Source organism: Meles meles, chromosome 18 (assembly GCF_922984935.1).
Source record: "Meles meles chromosome 18, mMelMel3.1 paternal haplotype, whole genome shotgun sequence".
Classification (NCBI taxonomy): Eukaryota; Metazoa; Chordata; class Mammalia; order Carnivora; family Mustelidae; genus Meles; species Meles meles.
In genome coordinates, this window is record NC_060083.1 from 56,990,286 (window position 1) to 57,008,208 (window position 17,923).

Consider the following 17,923-nt stretch of genomic DNA (forward strand, 5'->3'; position numbering starts at 1 on the left):
TGTCCTGTTGTTGGGCCAGAAAGAGGGAGGCTGGGGGTGGGGAAAGAGGAAATTCTTCAGGACCTCTGACGAAGGGTGTTGTAAGTAGGAGAGAGGAGGGGAGGAAATGGAGTAAAATGGCCCAGAAACCGGGCAGAACTCAGGAGACCCATCTCGGGCAAGATGTCCCCAAGTTCTAGCGGTTCTGACATTACGGTAATTTGGCTTTGTCTACAACTCCCGAATTATGGGCAATTTCAGTCTGTCACCTATCCTGAAATTATGGTAATTTGGATTCATTTGTAGCCCTCAAGTTATGGTAACGTGGGTTGATTTCCAGCCCTGAGAGTGTGGTAATTTGGCCTGTTTTGTTTCCTGGGGTGTCTGCTCACGGCCAGACTGACTCCCTGCTCAGTGACGCTGCGTGGAGAAGGAAGTGGAATTTAGAAAAGTTTGTGATGGGAACAGGAAGGGCTGGAGGTCCGGGGTTGGGGGTTGGGGGTCCTTGTTCCCCTTCGACCCCGCCATTGTGTTACCTTTGGCCCGGCAGGGAATGTCCACCACCTTCTCCATCTCCGCTGTGATGTGTCTCTCCGGCTCCTTGACAAACTGAGGTGGTTCTGACGGAGGAAGGACCAGGGGAGGGGCTCAGAGCCATGCTCCTTTTGATACGGCCGCTGCTCGGGTCACCCCTAAGAAGGCCCCTACCCCTGGGTGGGGGGGTCCCCTTCTCACCCAGCACAGACAAGTAGGCACCGCGGACGACGGCGGGCACGCTGCTGCTGCGTAGGACTACCTCACACTCGTAGTAGCCGGCGTCGCTGCCCGTGGGGCTGGGGATGGTCAGCCGGCGGTTGTAGTCGCTGACGCCGCTCGACAGCGGAACCCCGTCTTTCTTCCAGATGATGTGCAGCTTGAGCAGGGGCCTGGAGGGCGAGAGGGAAGCAGGTTCCCAGCCACGGGGACTTGGAGAGGCCGGAAGGGCCAGGGCAGGGGTGGGTGGGAGGGCAGGCCCGGGCCCCAGCCCGCCTCTTCAAGGGGCAGCACTCCGGACCTCGCTTTCCTTGTCTACAGAATGGGACAGCTGCACCCCCGGGGGGTCGTGCCGAGGCCGGGTGTTCCAACGCAGGGAGGCAGCTGGAGCCCAGCCCGGCACTAACTTGGGGCACGGGGATCCCGAGGACAGGAGCCGCCTGGGCTGTGCCTCTCGCGCTTCTGCCCCCCGGCGCAGATCCCTGTCCGAGCAGAGGCCAGAGGGCGGCACAGCATTCGAGGCGGGGCGTGAGAGAAAGAGAAAAGGTTTGAAGGCGGAAAGGTAGGCAGCTGGACATACCTGCCCCCTGCCTAGACAGAGGGCGAGTCGGGCACCCCCATCCCCGACCTCTCAAGACCCCCTGAGATTGGGTTTGTCCTGTTCCCGTTTATTTTATTTTTACATTTTTAAAAGATGGATTGAGAGTGAGAGCACATGCGTGAGCTCCGGCAGGGGTGGGGGTGGGGGGACAGGGACTCTCCAGCAGACTCTGCAGCGAGTGTGGAGCCCAAGGCTGGCTTCGACCTCACGACCCTGAGATCACGACCTGAGCCGAAACCAAGAGCTGGATGTTTAACGGGACGCTTAACCGACTGAGCCACCCGGGCGCCCTGTGGCTTGCTCTCTTGTTTGGCGCCTGCTGGACCCTCACGGGGTCTGGGTTAGCTCCACAGGGGGTGCAGAGGGGTCCCATGGAAAAGGGTCCCGAGGTGGAGTAAGTGTGGGCCTTCCTGGCGCAGGGGCCGTTAGGCAGGTTCTGGGCTGTGGGTCTTCTCTGGGCCCTTAGCGAGCTCCACGCAAAGGCGTCTCCCACCCTCATGGGGAACGTGCTACAGGACTGTGGTCTGGGAATCTTCAACAGGAGGTGACCCTGGGGGCCTTGGTCTGACTCCTCACCCGTTCCATCCGACCACCTCTCCTGAGTGCTTACAAGGCGGGTTTAGCACTCCACCTACATGCCTTACTGGGGAGGTGGGTGCTCAAATCATTCCCACTTTACAGCTGAGGAGACTGAGGCCCAGAGCACGGCAATGGGCTTAGGCCTCGGGTGGTGGCCTTTTCTATTGCCACCCTGCTGTTGGCCTGTCGGGTGACCTCGGGCAGGTTGCTTGCCCTCTCTGGCCTTCAGGGTAGTTGTGGGAGGAACAGAAATCGTGTGGAAAGCACAGCGCGGCACCCACACGTGATGACACCTCAGTTTCCCACGTGAGGGACGTGAGGGTCGTACGTGGCCAGGAAGGAGCTCCATTTGCACCCGACCCCAGGTCTGCCCTCCTGCCAAGGCCCCCCCCACGAGCCATCTCCCAGCCCCGTCTCGGGGCTGCACTGAGGTCTGCTGGCCTGTAACTTGCACCCGGGCCCGGTCTCTCCTTGAGGGCCACGGAGAACGAGGCAGCCGGTCCACGCGTCACCCCATCCTCCAGGGTCAACGCCCCATCTCCTCTCCTGGGTCCCCACGCGACACGTGCAGACCTCCCTGAACTCAGGCTGGCCCCTCTGGAGTCCCTAGGTCAGGAGCGTTGGCTGGAGTTCAGGGTGCAGGGGAGCGGGGAGAGGGGGACATACTACCCACCTGGCGTTGGCCACACACTCCATGGTCACCTCCGAGGTCCCAGCCACCACGCTAGTGTTCTTGGGAGGAATGATGATGGTTGGGGCGATGGGGTCTGCAGGCCCCCCGACATCTGGGGAGAGATCGGAAGTTAGCTGGAGACAGAGGGTGGAAATCCCATCTCCACTCAGGAGATGGTCCCTGTGGAGTGGGGCAGGGACCACGAGACCACGGGGCAGTCACCCAAGCAGCAGGACGCCGGGGTCCCTGACACCTCCTTCCGGTCATGGGCTCCCGTGGCGCCCAGCGAGTGCCCACTGGGAGACCTCCGGGACCCTCCCTACCTTCCTGTCACACAACATACCCTCCCCCTGAGCCCCTTGTCCTGTCTGTGCCTTCAAAATCCTTCCCTCCATCCACATTCCTCTTGTGACCTTACTCCTTCTCCGGCCCCCTCTTCCACCCGAATGCACCCTCCCTACATTGGGTTAACAGTACCCGCCCAAATTCACGTCCACAGCAGCTGTGGATGTGACCTCGGGAAACAGAGCCTTGCAGGTGTGATCAAGTCAAGAGGAGGTCATTCTGGATCTAGGTGGGCCCTAAGGCCAATAGGACGTGTCCTCACGAGAGGAGCGGAATGGAGACCCAGACACATGGATACCCAGGGGAGAAGGCCAGGTGCACGCGGAGGCAGAGACCTGGGGAGAAGCATCCCCAAGGCAAGGAATGAAAGGACTGGCAGCCGCCGCTAGGAGCTGGGAGGCGAGAACACACTCTCCCCCAGCGGCTTCAGGGAGCGCACAGGCCCGCCGATATCTCAACGCCAGACATCCGGCCTCTAAAACTGTCCGAGAGTCCATTTCTGTTGTTACAAGCCCCCTGGTGTGTAGGACTTTGTGACAGCGGCCCAAGGAACCTCATGGAGCCTTGCTTTTGGGCAGAATTAGGTCTCCTCCAAATTCGTATGTTGAAGCCTTAACCACCACCCCCACCCGTGACTGTATTTGGAGATGGGGCCTTTCGTCAGTCATTGGCTTGAATGAGGTCACAGGGGTGGGGCCTTAATCCAACAGGGCTGGTGCCCTGATCAGAAGAGAGAGACCCCAGAGCTCTGTCTCTGCCACTTGAGGACACAGCGAGAAGGCGGCTGTCTGCAAGCCCGGAGGGGAGGCCTCAGCCCAACCCATGCTGGTCCCTTGATCTTGGATTTCCCAAACTGGGAGAGGTCGCTGCCTATGCGGAAGCCCCGGCTGGGTAACCTGTGAAGAGCGAAGACAGCCTTGCTCACGCCCCCTCCAGCACCAGAGACATGCCCGGCACACAGTAGGGGCGCACGCGTATTTGTTCAGCGAAGTCACGAATGGACCCAGAGCTATCCCCCGCCACCTCGGGGTCGGTGATTGGAATGCGAGAGAGCGCACCGCGAGCGGGCTTTCTGAACGCGACACAAGGCCGTACCCTGACCTCTTCTGCCGGAGGGAGTAGCTCCGCCTTTTGCCTTGTTTGAGTCTATAAGAAGTGGCCCGGCTCTTGGGGGGTCAGCACAGGCCCAATATTGGCAGAAACTCCCCCATTCTCCATGCACCTGCTCCAGGGCTCCTGGAAGAACCACCACGGAGGGCTTTTTCTCTCCGGAAAAACCTACCCAGTTGCCTCCTTCCCAGGAGGTTCCGGAGGCAGCCGACTGTAATGACCTGCACAGCCCTGGGCAGGCGGGGATGGGGGACAGTCCCAGAACATCCTTTATGGGGGGAGTGCGTCATGGCCCCACTGCCACCCGGGGCCACCCCGGTCTGCCCCGGGCAGGTTTTCCTGCCCGGACTCCAGACTTTGCTAGAAAAGGGAATAAAATGTAAAAAATAAGGTAAAATGAAGTGGGAAGAAAGGAAGCATATAGAGCAAAATAATTGCAACAATATAAAAGCCTCATGTAGGTGCCATAAAGAGTGATCGGATTGAAAGCTGCTGATATAGCTCAATCCATAAAAGTGTGCTCTAAGTTGTTTATTACATGCCGGGGCTCGCAGGTACCGCGGCCCAGATTAATGGGGCAGGAGGAGGAGACAGACAGTTAGAGCCCAAGCGACGCGTCCCACTGCGGAGCCAGGTAAACAGAGCCCTCGGAGTTTAAAGGTAAGAGGGGCAGCCCGGGACCTCAGGGCGGCTCGTCGGGTGGAGGGGAGACAGACATCCACCGGGGACCCTGGGGGTCATTCCTCAGTCCTGGCAGGGGAGGGACCAGCCACAGCTGGGGACCCCTGGACCCAGCAAAGGAGAGCTGGGAGGGTCAGGAGAGCTGGGAGGGTCAGGAGGACCTGGTTCAAAACCTTGCTCCGCCCCAGCCATGGGGGGGGGGGGCAGGGAAGGAGGTGCAGGGAGACTCAGCTGGGTCTTGATTTTTCTGCAGGGCAATACGGGAAGAAAAATGACCATATTGCAGGGTTCTGTGAGTTCAGCCCCTCGCTCAACAGATCTTCGCTGGGGGAGGGTTCTGTCCCTGCCACACTGTGCCGGGCACCAGGGATCCCCCACTAAGCAAGATGGGCAGGGGTCTGTCCTCATGGAGCGCACGGTCTGGATCTCAGATCAGTGCTTAGACATTTATCAGATCAGAGCTGGTGGAAGGGATGCCGGGAAGAAGGGCCCCGGTGGGGGCGGCCGAGCTGGTCCAGGTGGAACGCAGAGTACCGGGCATGGAGTCGGCACTCCTCCTGGGATGGACCGGCCTATGTTAGGGGACAGCTTCCTGGTCTCCCTCCCCCCACCTGCCCAAACGACGTAATGGACCCAGAGGCTACCAGGAGGTGAAAGGCACAGACCCCCCCAGGGCCTTCCAACTGAGGGTAAGAGGTCCCACCGGTCCGGCCCCTTCCCCGCACTCTGCTGAACCTGCCTACTCGCTCACCATGACAGCCACCGGCCACCGGCGACTGGTCATTATCGTCATCCAGAATTTACAGACGAGAAAGCTGAAGACATTAAGTAGTTTACTTCCCAGTGACAGTCGCTAATGAGGGACAAAATCAGGAATGGGACCAGGTCTCCGGGGCTGCAAATGTGCGCCATTAACCATGCTCCAAATCATCTCTCTGGCTCAGTCCTTGCTCGGGCGCAGAGGGAAACAAGTCTCCCTTTTGGCCTCTGTCCGCTCTGCCGGAAGTTGTCTGGACATACCTCTGAGCACCCACTCGGCCTTTACCCCCAGCTCCTGGCTGCCACCGGCGTCCCTGGTCCCTCTCCCCTCAGCTCCCACGCACGCATTCTCCTTCCCCTATCATCCATCACCTCCGGTTGCAAGTCCCCTTTTCTCCACCCTGATTCTCTTTAACTGCTCTGGACATGTAGCTCTGTGGACCTCCTTCTCCGGCGCCCCTTTCCCCGAGCTTCTAGGACCCCCCACCTGCACTGTGCTTCACACGGCGCACCCTTTCTCTGGTCCCCAGAAGTGAAGAAGCCGACGGCCCTTGTCCCTCCCACCCCCACGCCCGGTTCCCTGGCTCCCGCTGACCTCACCAGCTCCCTATTCTGGAGTGGTGTGAAGGCAGATATGGACAGCTCGGGGTGGACTGGGGATGTCAAGATGGCCCTGGGCGGCACGGCCTTGGCCCCGAGCAGAACACACCTTGCTGACAGGTGCTCTCTGCTGGGGGCCCCGCACTAGCAGCTTCTTGCCCGCTATAGCTCTTCGGAGGCACCGGGGCTCTCCACACAGGCAAAGTTGGATCCTGCTGCCCCGGGACGATTCTGATAACGGGCACCAGGAGGGACACCACTGTGCTGCATTCTCCCCGGGTCACCTCCTTGAATCGTCCCAAATACACTTGGCCAGAGGCACCAGGAAACAGAGCCTCAAGGACTACGTGACTCACCTGGGCCACAGGTCAGGTGCGTGTGTGTATGTGCGCGCGCGCGCGGGGGGTGTGGGCAGGGAGCTAAGCTCCTCTCCTGGGCAGACATCGACATGGGGGCCGCGAACCCCAGGTGGCTAGGAGCTCTTGAAATGTGACAGGCGCCCCTTTGATTGAAGGGGTTTTAATTTGATCTAATTTACATTTAATTAAAAACAGATCCCCAAATCAGCTATTAGAGCACTTTTAAGGATGTGCAGAACAACTCGGGTAGCCACCACCACCTTTCCAGCCGTAAATCTGATGACGTTTCAGTGCAGATCACGTACTTCAGATGAGAACTGAGCAGCCCAAAGATGTTCTCGAAGCATGAAACACACAGATATTTCGGAGCCTTCGTAAAGAGAAGCCCAGCGTAAGTTCCTCGTTAATATTTTCTGTCGATTGTATGTGAAAATGGTAATGTTTTGGATATGTTGGGGCAAATAAAACACATTAATAAAATTAATTTCCCGTTGCTTTTTCCTTTTTTAAAAATGAGGCGACTGGCAAATTGTAAATTACTCCTGTGGCTCCCATTACGTTTCCATCGGACAGTGCAGCTCTGATTCCTGCGTGTGGGGCCACGGTCCAGGGTTGACAGTCTGTGTGAGGTCACCGGGGTGACCCCTGGGCAGGGATCTGCTCCCAACTCTCGGGGGGGGGGGGCACTGGCCTTTTTCTTAACTTCTCCATTTCTGAAGAGCAGGAGCATCCCTCCACCTGCCCGCCCCAGGGTCTCTAAGAAAGTGTTCCTGGGGCAGAGGAGGGCTGAAGGGGTGAGTGGGGGAGCAGAGGGAGGGGCCGGGCTCCCCGAGATCGGTGAGGGGGGCTGGTGGTGGGTGCAGTGGCAGTCGCTGTAAATTGGCTGGCAGGCAGGCTGGGGGATTTGTGTCGGTGACATGAACAGGGTTTTGAAGTGCAATCACTCGGGGCAGGAGAAATTAGCTGAACATCAGCGGATTCGGCTCTTCATCCAGTACAAATCGCCACGTGAGAGCAGAAGGCGAGGGTGATGGGGTCGGGGAAACAGACAACCGGGGAGGCTTGGGCGGACACGGGGGTCCGGAAGGGTCCTACCCTCCTCCCTCGGGCCAGATGCAGGGCTGGGGTGGGAGTCGCGATGGAGCCAAGAGTGAAGGACATCCGGAGTCCGCCCACAGAGTCACGGGCTTAAGGCCTGAGAGGAGGAGGTTGGGTGTTGGGGAGAAGCACAGAGTGGGGGACTCCAGCCTATGGTCCCAGGGTAAACTGAGTCTTCCAGAAAGACGCCTGGCTTGACTCACTGTGAACATTGCCTCTTCCCCAATGACTGAATTCTATTAGACTCTAGGTATTCTGATCACCTAGAATATATGGGGGAAAACATCTCCCTCTGGTGATTAAGTTCCCTTGAAACAGCAGCCCCACATCATGGCCAGGCCCCAGGCCATGGGGACCAGCCCGAGACCCTAGCCCAGATTGATATCAGAAGGTATACATGTGACCCCGATGGGGGGAGGAACCCCGCTCCGTATATTCAGGTGTCCTTTTAGGCCGACTGGAAGCTGGGGCCAGAGGCGGAGAGAATTCCAGGAATATGGGAAGGGGTTCTGCTGGTGCTCAGAAGACCCAGGAATGGACATGGTAGGGCTCTGGCATGTTCTGGGCCTTCCAGACACTGGTAGACAGAGGCAGGATCAGGGGCAGGACACAGGAAGGCCCCATGCAGACCCATACCCGCCTCTTGCTGCCGGCGGCTATGTCCCCACGAGACCATGGATGATAAATGAGACTTGCTTTTGGAGCAGGAGTGGTACAGATGTGGAGGGACGTGAACATCTGGCTCCCCCAGCTTGTGTGGTTGTTCGGCTGCTGAGGCAAGCTCTGGTCCCACGTGCTCAGTGCTTCTGGGCCTGGGCCAGCTGCCACCCGCACCCCCCCCGCCCCCACAACCTGCCTTCTCTCTCCCAGGGACTGAGCGCAGAGGGAGGAGGGGTCCAGGCTGGCTGTCGAGAATCAGGTCAGGGAGGGCGTCCCCGCATTCCCATCGGGGACCAGACCCCTGCCTTCGGTCTCCGCTGGACAAATCCCTGTCTGCCAAAGGAGACCCAAGGAGCCGCCCCTTTGCCCCTGCCACTGGGGAGAGCCTGGCCCATCTCTTCCAGGGCACTGGGTGGTCTCTGGGATGGGCAGAGAGGCATTTTCAGGCAGGAGCCTGGGCAGAGGGCCTGTTTCCATGAGTGGAGATGTCCTGGCTCTGAGGAGTGCTTTGTATGGACCAGTGGAGCAGAAGCTGTGTGTGAGAGTCATTCTCTCCTAACGAGCTCCCCATCTCCTGCGTGAGCTCCCCATCAGCACCTGAGCCCCGGAGGCAGCCGTAAGCCGCACACGCACACTCTCCCCTGCATCTCATGTCCTCCCCGGGCCTCCAGCAGCCCTGCTAACAGCCAGCTCGGCGTCCCTTCCCCCGATGCAGGATCTCAGCTTTGTCACAGGGACAGGGATGGGGTCTGGCGCTCGGCTGCCTCCTTGCTTCCACTCCCCACGCTCCCAGTGCTGGGGTTCCGCCTCCCATTCCTCGGGGGCCCCTCCGCGGCCCTACTCTAGCCTCCCCACTCCGCCACCATTCCATCTTCCCAACGACCCCCTGGAGCCCCGTTCCCAAGATTTAATGACGCGCTCCCCCATCCGTCCCAGGCCCGGCCGCTTACTTACTCTCCACGGCAAGAGTGATGGGCTGGCTGGTCTTGTTATCCCCGTTCTTGTCATTAACAGCCTGCACGTAGTAGCGGCCTGCGTCGGGAGCCACCGTCGACAGGATGACGAGGGTGTTCTCCAGGGTGATGGCTCTGTGCGGAGGAAAAGGATCTGTCACACAGGGGCCGGGGGGCTCTGAGCGTTGGAGGATGGGCGTGGGGACAAGAAGCCGGAGCCAGCTCCTGGGACCAGTGGCGGCCTCAACTCTAGCATGACTCTTTGCAGAGAATCCCAACATGCTGCCAGTGCCGGGGTTAGACCCAAACCCAGCACATGCACAGAGTTCCGAGACCATCCCTGGGAGGCTTCCCGGCCCCCACCCAATGCCTGGTCCCGGGTGTCCGAGCCCCTACGGCCTTCTGTTCTCAGCTTCGATGCTGAGTGTGACCCTCTCTGCACTAGGAGGGTCCTGCACCAAAGAAATCCATCCAGTGGAATGAATGAACTAGGAATGAATGAGGAGCGATGATCATGAATTTAGAAATGAGCAGGATCATTCCAGAATCAATGCCTTAACCTAATCCTACATTTGCTGGGATTGATCCCAAAGCCACAGGTGGCCTGAGACACCGATGATGGGGGTTCCTCTGGCTCCCCAGCCCCCTCTCGGGCTGTCAGGTGCTCTCTTCCCGAAGCTGGTCAACAAGAATGAGACTGTTGTGGGCTGAGGAGGAAGGAGGCCAGCTGGGCGGTGGGGTGCAGGTTCCCTCTGCTGGGGTCCCACCATGCAGCCCCGCAGCACCTGGTCTGCAGGCAGGGAAAGGGGCCGGTCCAGGCGGGAAGCGGGGACCCCCATCTGACCTGGGGGAGACAGCGCCGGGAGCACTGCCCACGCCCCCTTTGCCTGCGCCCCAGTTCTCTCCATGACAAACAAAACCATTAGTTTGTCAAGTCTAGCTCGGATTTTAATGTGATGTGCCCGAGACAGCTGTTAAACATCCTTAATGTTAGTTTAACAAGGACAGACCCAGTTGAATTCTTTGCAAATTTTCCCATTAGGTGAATGTTACAGTTTTAAAGAGGCTTTCAAATAAACATCCCCACTGACGCCTCTCTAGCTGGGCCATGGTGGTGGCCCCTCTCTCCTGGTTCTGGAGGGTTCCTGGGCTGAGTCTCATAATGCCAGTGGACCTGGGAAGTAGGGAGGGGAAAGCCCTCCCGCCCCAATTCTAGGCTACCCTAACAGAACCCATTTTTTTCTTCCTGGAGGAAAACCACCCTCCAGCTAATGAGCTGATAGGAAGTTAAGATAACACCAGGCTAAAATATTTTTAAAGTGACAAGCTGGGACCCTCCCTGGAAGTCTCCTGCCGAGGTCCTTGTCCTTTAGTGTAGCTTGTGGGCCAGGCTAGGGTGGGGGAGAAAGGCTGCGCCGTATCAAGGGCCGGGGGCAGCTCTGGAATGAGCTCTGGTGCAGCCTTGAAAGACCACACATCCTCCTATGTGCTGAACCTGTCTCCCCATCTGTGAAGGGGGTGGAAAAAAATGCTTGTGAAGATCCTTCCGAGCCACGAGGTTGAGGGACTTGGACTCCTGTCACTGCTCTGGTCCTGTCCACATCTGGCCTGAGGCTGTCCCCCTCCCTCTCCCGCAGCCCTCTCCTGGCCTGCAGCCCAACGTCGGGAGTAAAGTGATGAGCGGCGGTGCCCCAGACCACTTGGCGGGAGTTTCCACCCTCTCCTGACACTGTGGCCCTGGAGAAGTAGCTGAAGGAAGTTTCTGGAAGCTGGGCGCATTGGGCGCGGCCAGGTCCCACTCCAGGGGCATCTGTCTCCCACCCTGAGCCCCCTCTGGCTTCCAGGGAGGGCTCCCATGTCCAGGGCTTTCTCTCCTTGACCAGGAAGACCCACCTCACCCCCCAATCTCTGCTTTTGCTCTATGTTGTCTACATTACGATGGATTCTTCTAGGTCAGCGGTTCTCAGCCGGGGGTGGCTTCACCCTGCAGGGGATCTGGACAATGTCCGGACGCGTGCTGCTATCACAGCTGTGGGGCTATGATGGGAACTCGCGGGTAGAGGTCAGGCATGCTGCTAAGGGTCCTCCAACTCGCTGGGCCACCCACACAACGGTTTATCAGGCCCCACGTGGGGACTGGGCCGTGGTGGAGGAGCCCTGTCCCAGGTGGGAGGGCACAGCGGGGGGGCAGTTCATCCCCGTTTCAGGCTCCCCTTCCAGTGAGACGCAAGCAGCCGGGAAGCCAGGTGGGGGCGTGGGGCTGGGCTGGTGGGATATGGCGGAGGCTGTACGTGCCGTTTTCAGGCTCAGACACTGAGGACCCCCTGTGCGACTCCTAGGTTCTCCCCTCTGTCGGAACAGGGCTGAGGACAGCTGAGCCCCTATCAGCTGGGCCCTCGAACGACTGTGGAGGAGCGTCCCTCTCCCCCCTTGCCTCTGCTGGGACTTCAAATGAGCTAAGCCCCCCCGGGATTTGGGGGTCTGTCCCTGCAGCTGGCGTTGCCTTAACTCACACTAGGGGCAAGAACACTTTGGATCGGGGCCGTCAGGGCCAGGGCTGGAGCCCGAATGTGGCAGAGGGAAAGGAAGCCCTCACAGCCTTCGACCCGCCCTCCCTCTGCCCTCAGCAGGTGGTTGAGGAAGGTCCCTGGACTTCCTGCCTTCTGCAGCATGACCATCCCCTTGATAGATGGTTCTGGAATGAACCCGTACCTCACTTCCCAAGGGCACGGAGCTGTTCCTGGCACTCAGAGGGCCTTCTGGCCTCCTGCACCCCAGACTCACTCAACTCTGAAGGAAGCTGCTGGAATGCACGCGGGGCACGGAGGTCAGGGTTCAGCTCTCAGGCAGGGATGGGTTTCTGTTCCCCAGCCACACTCTTCAGGCGCCAACGGACTCGATTTTTCCCATTTCTATCACTGGCCCAGCTCCTACCCTGCCTTCCGTCCCTCCTCCTACTAAGCCAGACCTTTCCTTCCCCTCCGGTCCGCGGGGGCCCCATTGGTAATTTAATTAAGAATAAAAGAAATCGTTGTAGAACCTGCCTGAAGCCCCCAGCATGGGTCTTTGCGGGGCGTCCTGTCTCCATTCCAACAGGGAGCACCAGGGCGCCGGGGAAGTGTGGCTAATTGGCGCCCCTGGCCCGGCAGCGAGGGGGCCCCGGCGGAGACAGCAGCTGCGGCGGGCGCCCCGCACGCCCCTCTGGCCGACGGCGCGCAGCAGATACGAATCTCCCGCAAACAGACGCCGGGGAATTTGCTTCCAGGGACCTCTCTTCTCCGCCAGGAATATTAATCTGCTGTAACTGCTGAGATACTATCTCTACAGCCCGCCTTCGTGTGCTTGGCTGGAGCGCCACCGCGGGCGGGAAGGCGGCGGGTGTGACCACGAAGGCGGCATGTGTCTGCGCGCCAAGATCACTCTGTCCCGGCGCCAGAGGCTGTTGGGAACGGAGAGGGGGTGAGGACGGAGGGTGGGAGTGAGAAGAGGGGGTGGCACGGTGTGAGGCGAGGGGCGATGAGAGCGAGGGCGGAGAGAGGCTCTCATCCGCCACAGCGGACGCTGGAGAGACGCGCCCACGAGCCCTCCGGCGGCCACGGCGTCCGCTGTGACCTGTCACAGCGCCGCTCTGGCCCCTGAGTCTGGACGCGGCCTCAGCATCCTTCTCAACACAGCCTTCCAGGCGGCCTCGGCCCGCTGACCGGCCTGCAGGCTGCCATCACGGGCACACCTGCAGCTGAGCGCGAACCTCAGAGAAGGGGGTCAGGGAGGGCTGGGGACATGCGCCTTCACAGGTGTCTCGGCACCTGTGTGGGGGAGCACCACGCCCCACTTCTGCAATTCAGCCTCACCGTCTGTGTGAAGGGTAAATCACGTTCTGCTGGCTTTACTGACCCTTAAGGAGGCGTGAGGAAGCCTGAGCCTCCTCCCGTCCACCCGCCTGTTAACCTGGGAGGCGGAGGGACGACCCCGGTGCTCCCCCAGCTCTGAAGTCACGCCCTTTGCCATGTGACTTCGCGGGTCTTCCCACCCAAGAGGCACAGTGCATCCCCCTGCTTCTGGAGGCTGAGTCCTACCAGGTGACTCACTTCGACCACTGAGATGTTAGCAGAGACTTGGAAAATCCATGTTTCTGCTTCCTCCCTACTCCTCTGCAACTTCTAGAAGCCAGGGCTGGCTGGCTGGAGGATGGGATACCTGGAGCAGAGTCCCAGGTTAATCTGACCCGCCAATCCGACCCCAGGCGAGTCAGGGAGTCCGAGCCAAGGTCCCCCAATCTGCACATCCACAGGACACAGAAATGCTCACTGCCTTGGGCCCCTGGGACCTTTTGTTATGCAGCGTTTCTGTGTCTGTGGGTAACGGACATATTCCAGGACAGTGGTTCTCAGTTGTGGCTGCACATCAGAGTCACTGGGGAGCTATGTGCCAGGGTACACCCCATGTCGACAAACCAGAATGTGCAGGGCTAGGATCTAAAGATCAACTCGTTTTAAATCGTCCAAAACAATTTTAACAGGTAACCAGGTTGAGAATCACCGTACCAGGACCAATTCTCTGCACGCACAATCACTTTATCCTTCTTCTCTCCTTGTCTGGGTCCCTGCTGTCACATAATTTCCATGCAAGACAGAACTAAGGACCCCGACTCTGGAGTCGGGGAGCCTGGAACCAGCTGTGTGAGACCCGGCAATGTAGCTCAGCTCCGGGGGGCTCTCCCGTCTGGAAAGAGGAGCCAAAGCCAGACCCCTTGTAGGACTGTCGTGCGGGTCACTCCTCCCGCGGGCGCTAGCTGGGCGCGCACTCTGGGGACTGAAAGGGGAATGACACATAGTGTCTTGTGCGGGGAGGTGCACACCCATCCTGGAGGACAGGATGGCGTGTGTAGTGTGCTTAGCCCAGGTTCGAGGACACAGCAGCCACTTAATGAGCGACAGCCACTGTTCGTGCTGGGATGCTATCACGCTATCCTTCTAAGGCCTCTCTCAGCCCAAAGGCAAGCACTGACCATCTTGGCTTCCACTTCCCACAGACGAGGATGGGTTCCGCCCATAGCTGACCTGTGGCCTGCAGAGACCAGGACAAAGGTGGTCTTTCTTGTATTCTGGGAGCAGGGGGGCGGGGGAGAGCTGGAGTCCAAAAGGGCCTAGGCTGTCTCCAGACCCCGAGGCGGGATCAGGAGGGCCGGGAGTGTCCCCGGAGGAAATGCTTTGCCCCTGGCCCCCCGTGAAGGTGTTGACTCCACAGCTCCTACCCCCATGCCCGGCTGCCACAACCCACGCCCTGGGCCACACAGAGCGGTCCTTGTTAATGCTGAAAGGGCCATGTGTTTCTCTCCCTGCCGGGGCCTCCCCTGGCCTCCCCTCCTCCCGGCAGCCAAAACACACACAGCCACACCCGCACCCCACACAGGAAGCAGCTGGGCGGCCACCCTGCCGGGGACACGCCTGCGCCCTCCTGCAGATGGGCATGGCTTCTGTCGCTGTCTGTTGGGGGTTTAAGTGTTTTGGGAAGCTGCTGGGGGGGGGGCCAACACCCTGGGGTTCCCCAGGAAAGCCACCGAGCTGTTGTGTCTCCAAGTCTTCACACGCGTGTTCCCAGAAAGCCCCTCCTCGTAAGCCACCCTTCTCTTGCCATCGGGGAGGTCCCAGATCCCCTCCCCACCAAGGCGAGCCCCCTGGGTCCCCCCTCCAGGGCAGGGCCTCACATGCGACTGCTGGGCGGGATCTTGCGGCCGTCCCGGAACCAGGTCACCTGTGGCCGTGGGAAGCTGGCGATGCGTGGGGCGCGGATGACAGCTGCTTCTCCGTGGGAGACACTCTGGTGCTTCTCGCCTTCCTCAAAGCTCCCCATGTCTGCAGAAGGGAAGAGCGGGTGTGGGGGTCAGACTGCCCAGCTCCTGGGCTGGGCGTGGCGGCGGCAGGATGACTGTGGGGAAGGAGGCTGCTGGGCTCAGACCGCCCACCTGACCCCATCACCCCACCCTAGAAGCCCACCATTAGGAAACGTCCCTCTTTGAGCTTTTTGGGTCTATATCCATAGATCCGTGAACTGATCAATTCATCCTGCAACCATGAAGAGGCTGGTCATTATTTCACACATTTTACAAAGGGAAAAACTGCCCAGATGGGCTCAGAGAGGTTCCTCGACTTGTCCAAGGGCAGGTGGCTAGGGAGGGGCAGAGTCAGGATTTGAACTCAGATCTGCATCTGGAAGGGCGGTCGGGGTTTCAGCGTGAGGCGAAGGGCACATCACGGGGCTGATGGGGCTGGTGTGCCAGGTTCTTGGTGGAGGCAAGGTTGGGTGCACTGCGGAGGACAGGGTCTTGGATGCTCCTGGAGAAAGGAGGTGATTTCCCTCTTCTGCCTTGGGTGGGAGGCTCATGCATGTGTGAATGGAAACACCATATTGCTCTTTTAAAAACAAGCCTACCCCGCTGGCAGATAAGCAGGGAACATTTATCCCAGCTCTGGTGTGTCGGCCAGGAGGGGAAGAGAACAGCAGAGAAGCACGCAGGCGACTTCTGGTTGCCCACCTGGCTGCTGGAACCGCGGTGGGGTTTGATTCTAAGGAGAGGGCTACGCTGGGGTACGGGAAGGGGTGTCCCTGCTGACAGTCAGGACTTTTGAACAGGAATGCACACCCTTGCTGCTCAAAGTATGGTCCGCGGGCTGGCAGCATGGGCGCCCCTGGGAACCTGCTAGAAATGCAGTCTCAAGGCCTACCCCGGACGTACTGAATCAGAATGGCATCCTCACCAGAGCCCTGGTGAAGGGCGTCATCCACATTCAAGTGTGAGAAGCATCATGGTCCCCAGCTTGGCCATTAGAAAAAGTGGTGATGCCAAGTTCAAGAACTCATCAGCAGATTTCTGTTTCCACTGGTATGGGGTGTGAGCTGGCCATCAGCATTTCCATGTGCAATCACGTTCCAACCACCGAACACTGAGCTGCATGTCCCCATGGCCCACCGTCCCCTCCCCGGCCCAGGGGGCCACATCCCAAGCCACCTGGTCTCCTGCTGCTTTGACTGTTATTTCCCAACCCCCTGAACATGGCTGCCTCTTCTCCCTCTCCTTCAACCAGGTGTCCCCCAGGCTGACTAAGCCTCAGAACCCCCCCGAGGGGCGGATGGGATGCAGGTGTAGGTGTTTCTGAAGCAGCTCAGGTAGTTCCAACATGAGCCAAGGTTGAGAACAACCGTCTGGGCTCAAGCTACCAGCTCTTAACAGTGGGTCTCAAAATCCCCTGGGAACTCGGTAGGCTCAAGTTGTCCCTACCCTTCCCTACTCCCCAGGCCACGGAAAGGCCCTGCTTTGATGCACCCGGATCTCTGAGTTCTTAATTCACTCTTTCCAGGACGCTGCTGCACGCCAAAGTTTGAGAACCACGCGCCCATCCTCTCCTTTTCCAAAGTCCTGGGTTCGGTTCTCCTCCTGCCACACTGCCTCCCCTCCTCTCATGATGCTGATCTCAGCCCCTCTACAAAGACTCTCCTATCTGCTCTGGCTCTTCTCTGAGCTCCAAAACCCAACACTCGATTTCCAATAGAAATGTTGGCTTTTCATACCTCCTTCTCGGGATCTTCCGTGAACAGCTGCCTCCTGCTCCTGCCCTAGAGCCTTCTGTGGTGCTGTGCCTTCCTTCCCTGCCTCGACAAAGTCCTTTGATTCCTCCTCTGGGTTCCCCCTCTCATTCACCAAGCCCTCTGACCCTAGTTCCCACAGGCCCCCCACCAAGCGAACCCCGTCACTCCAGCTGCTCTGATCACCCCCCCAACAAGGTCTCCATAGGCTCCCCCCCAACCCATCATCTCTCACACTCTTCCTAATCAATTTTTTCTGGACATATCGCTGACTTGCTCAGAAACTTTGGGATCTCCTCATTGTCCCAGGAAAGTCTAAATCCCCTTGCTTGATTCGAGGTCCCTCCCTAATCTGACCCCAATCAACCTTTCCCATCTCAATGCTCACACCCCATCATGTTCCCTCCTGCCACGCTGAATTACTTACACCCTACTTCTCATGCAGGCCTGTCCTTGCGCGGGGCCCCTGACTAGAATGTCACCAGAACAAGCCACAAGTCACCAAGGTGCTGTGAGTCAATGGCATCTCAGAGGGATCCAGCCAATTAAGAATCTCAAGAAAGAGAACGGGCCGTTGGCATCCTTACTCTGCACTGAGCAGGCAGTAAATGCAATGGTAATGGCTTTGGAGTCACTGAGACTTGAGTTCAAAACCTACTTCTGCCACTTATCAGCCATGACCTTGGGCAAAATTTTGACCTTGCTGAGCCTTAACGTCCTCTTCTGCAAAACGGGATTATGAAGAGTCCCTTCCTCATAGGTTGTAGTCAGTATCACATGAGATACTACTTGTCTGTCAGACTCTGTCTTTCCAAAGATGGCGGCATCAAGATTTGTCTCCCATCCAACACGTTCTTCTGACAAAGGTGCTGGAGTTCATGGTATATCATGTTCAAGGCTAGGTCATCAAAAGGAGGCAGCTTCCCCTTGGATCCATCTCTCTGTCCACACACACCTGCTTGGAATCCAGTCGCCATGTTGTAAGGAAGCTCGGTCTGGCCCACACAGACACGGGAAGGACGCCTGAAGGGAAGAACCGAGGTCCCCAGAGGACAGCCAGCACCCACACCGGACATGTACATCGACGTGTGAGCCCTCACATCATTCAGTCCCCAGCCTCTAAGTCTTCCAGCGGAGACCTCAGCGTACAGAGCGGGGATGAGCCATCCCTACCACGCCTTGTCTAGAT

The 17,923-nt window shown here is 58.8% G+C and overlaps 1 protein-coding gene across 2 annotated transcripts in view; it reads right to left on the reverse strand.

Moving 5' to 3' along the window:
- Window positions 1–17,923, reverse strand: part of SDK2 (sidekick cell adhesion molecule 2) — a 249,683-nt gene that overhangs the window by 78,986 nt on the left and 152,774 nt on the right. For both annotated transcript variants that reach the window (XM_045985790.1, XM_045985789.1), the window contains exons 4-8: window positions 14,858–15,005; window positions 9,152–9,285; window positions 2,586–2,697; window positions 715–905; window positions 516–599 (exon numbers count right to left, since the gene is read on the reverse strand). In XM_045985790.1, coding sequence (XP_045841746.1) covers window positions 516–599; window positions 715–905; window positions 2,586–2,697; window positions 9,152–9,285; window positions 14,858–15,005 — 669 coding nt within the window. The remainder of the gene's footprint in view (window positions 1–515; window positions 600–714; window positions 906–2,585; window positions 2,698–9,151; window positions 9,286–14,857; window positions 15,006–17,923) is intronic.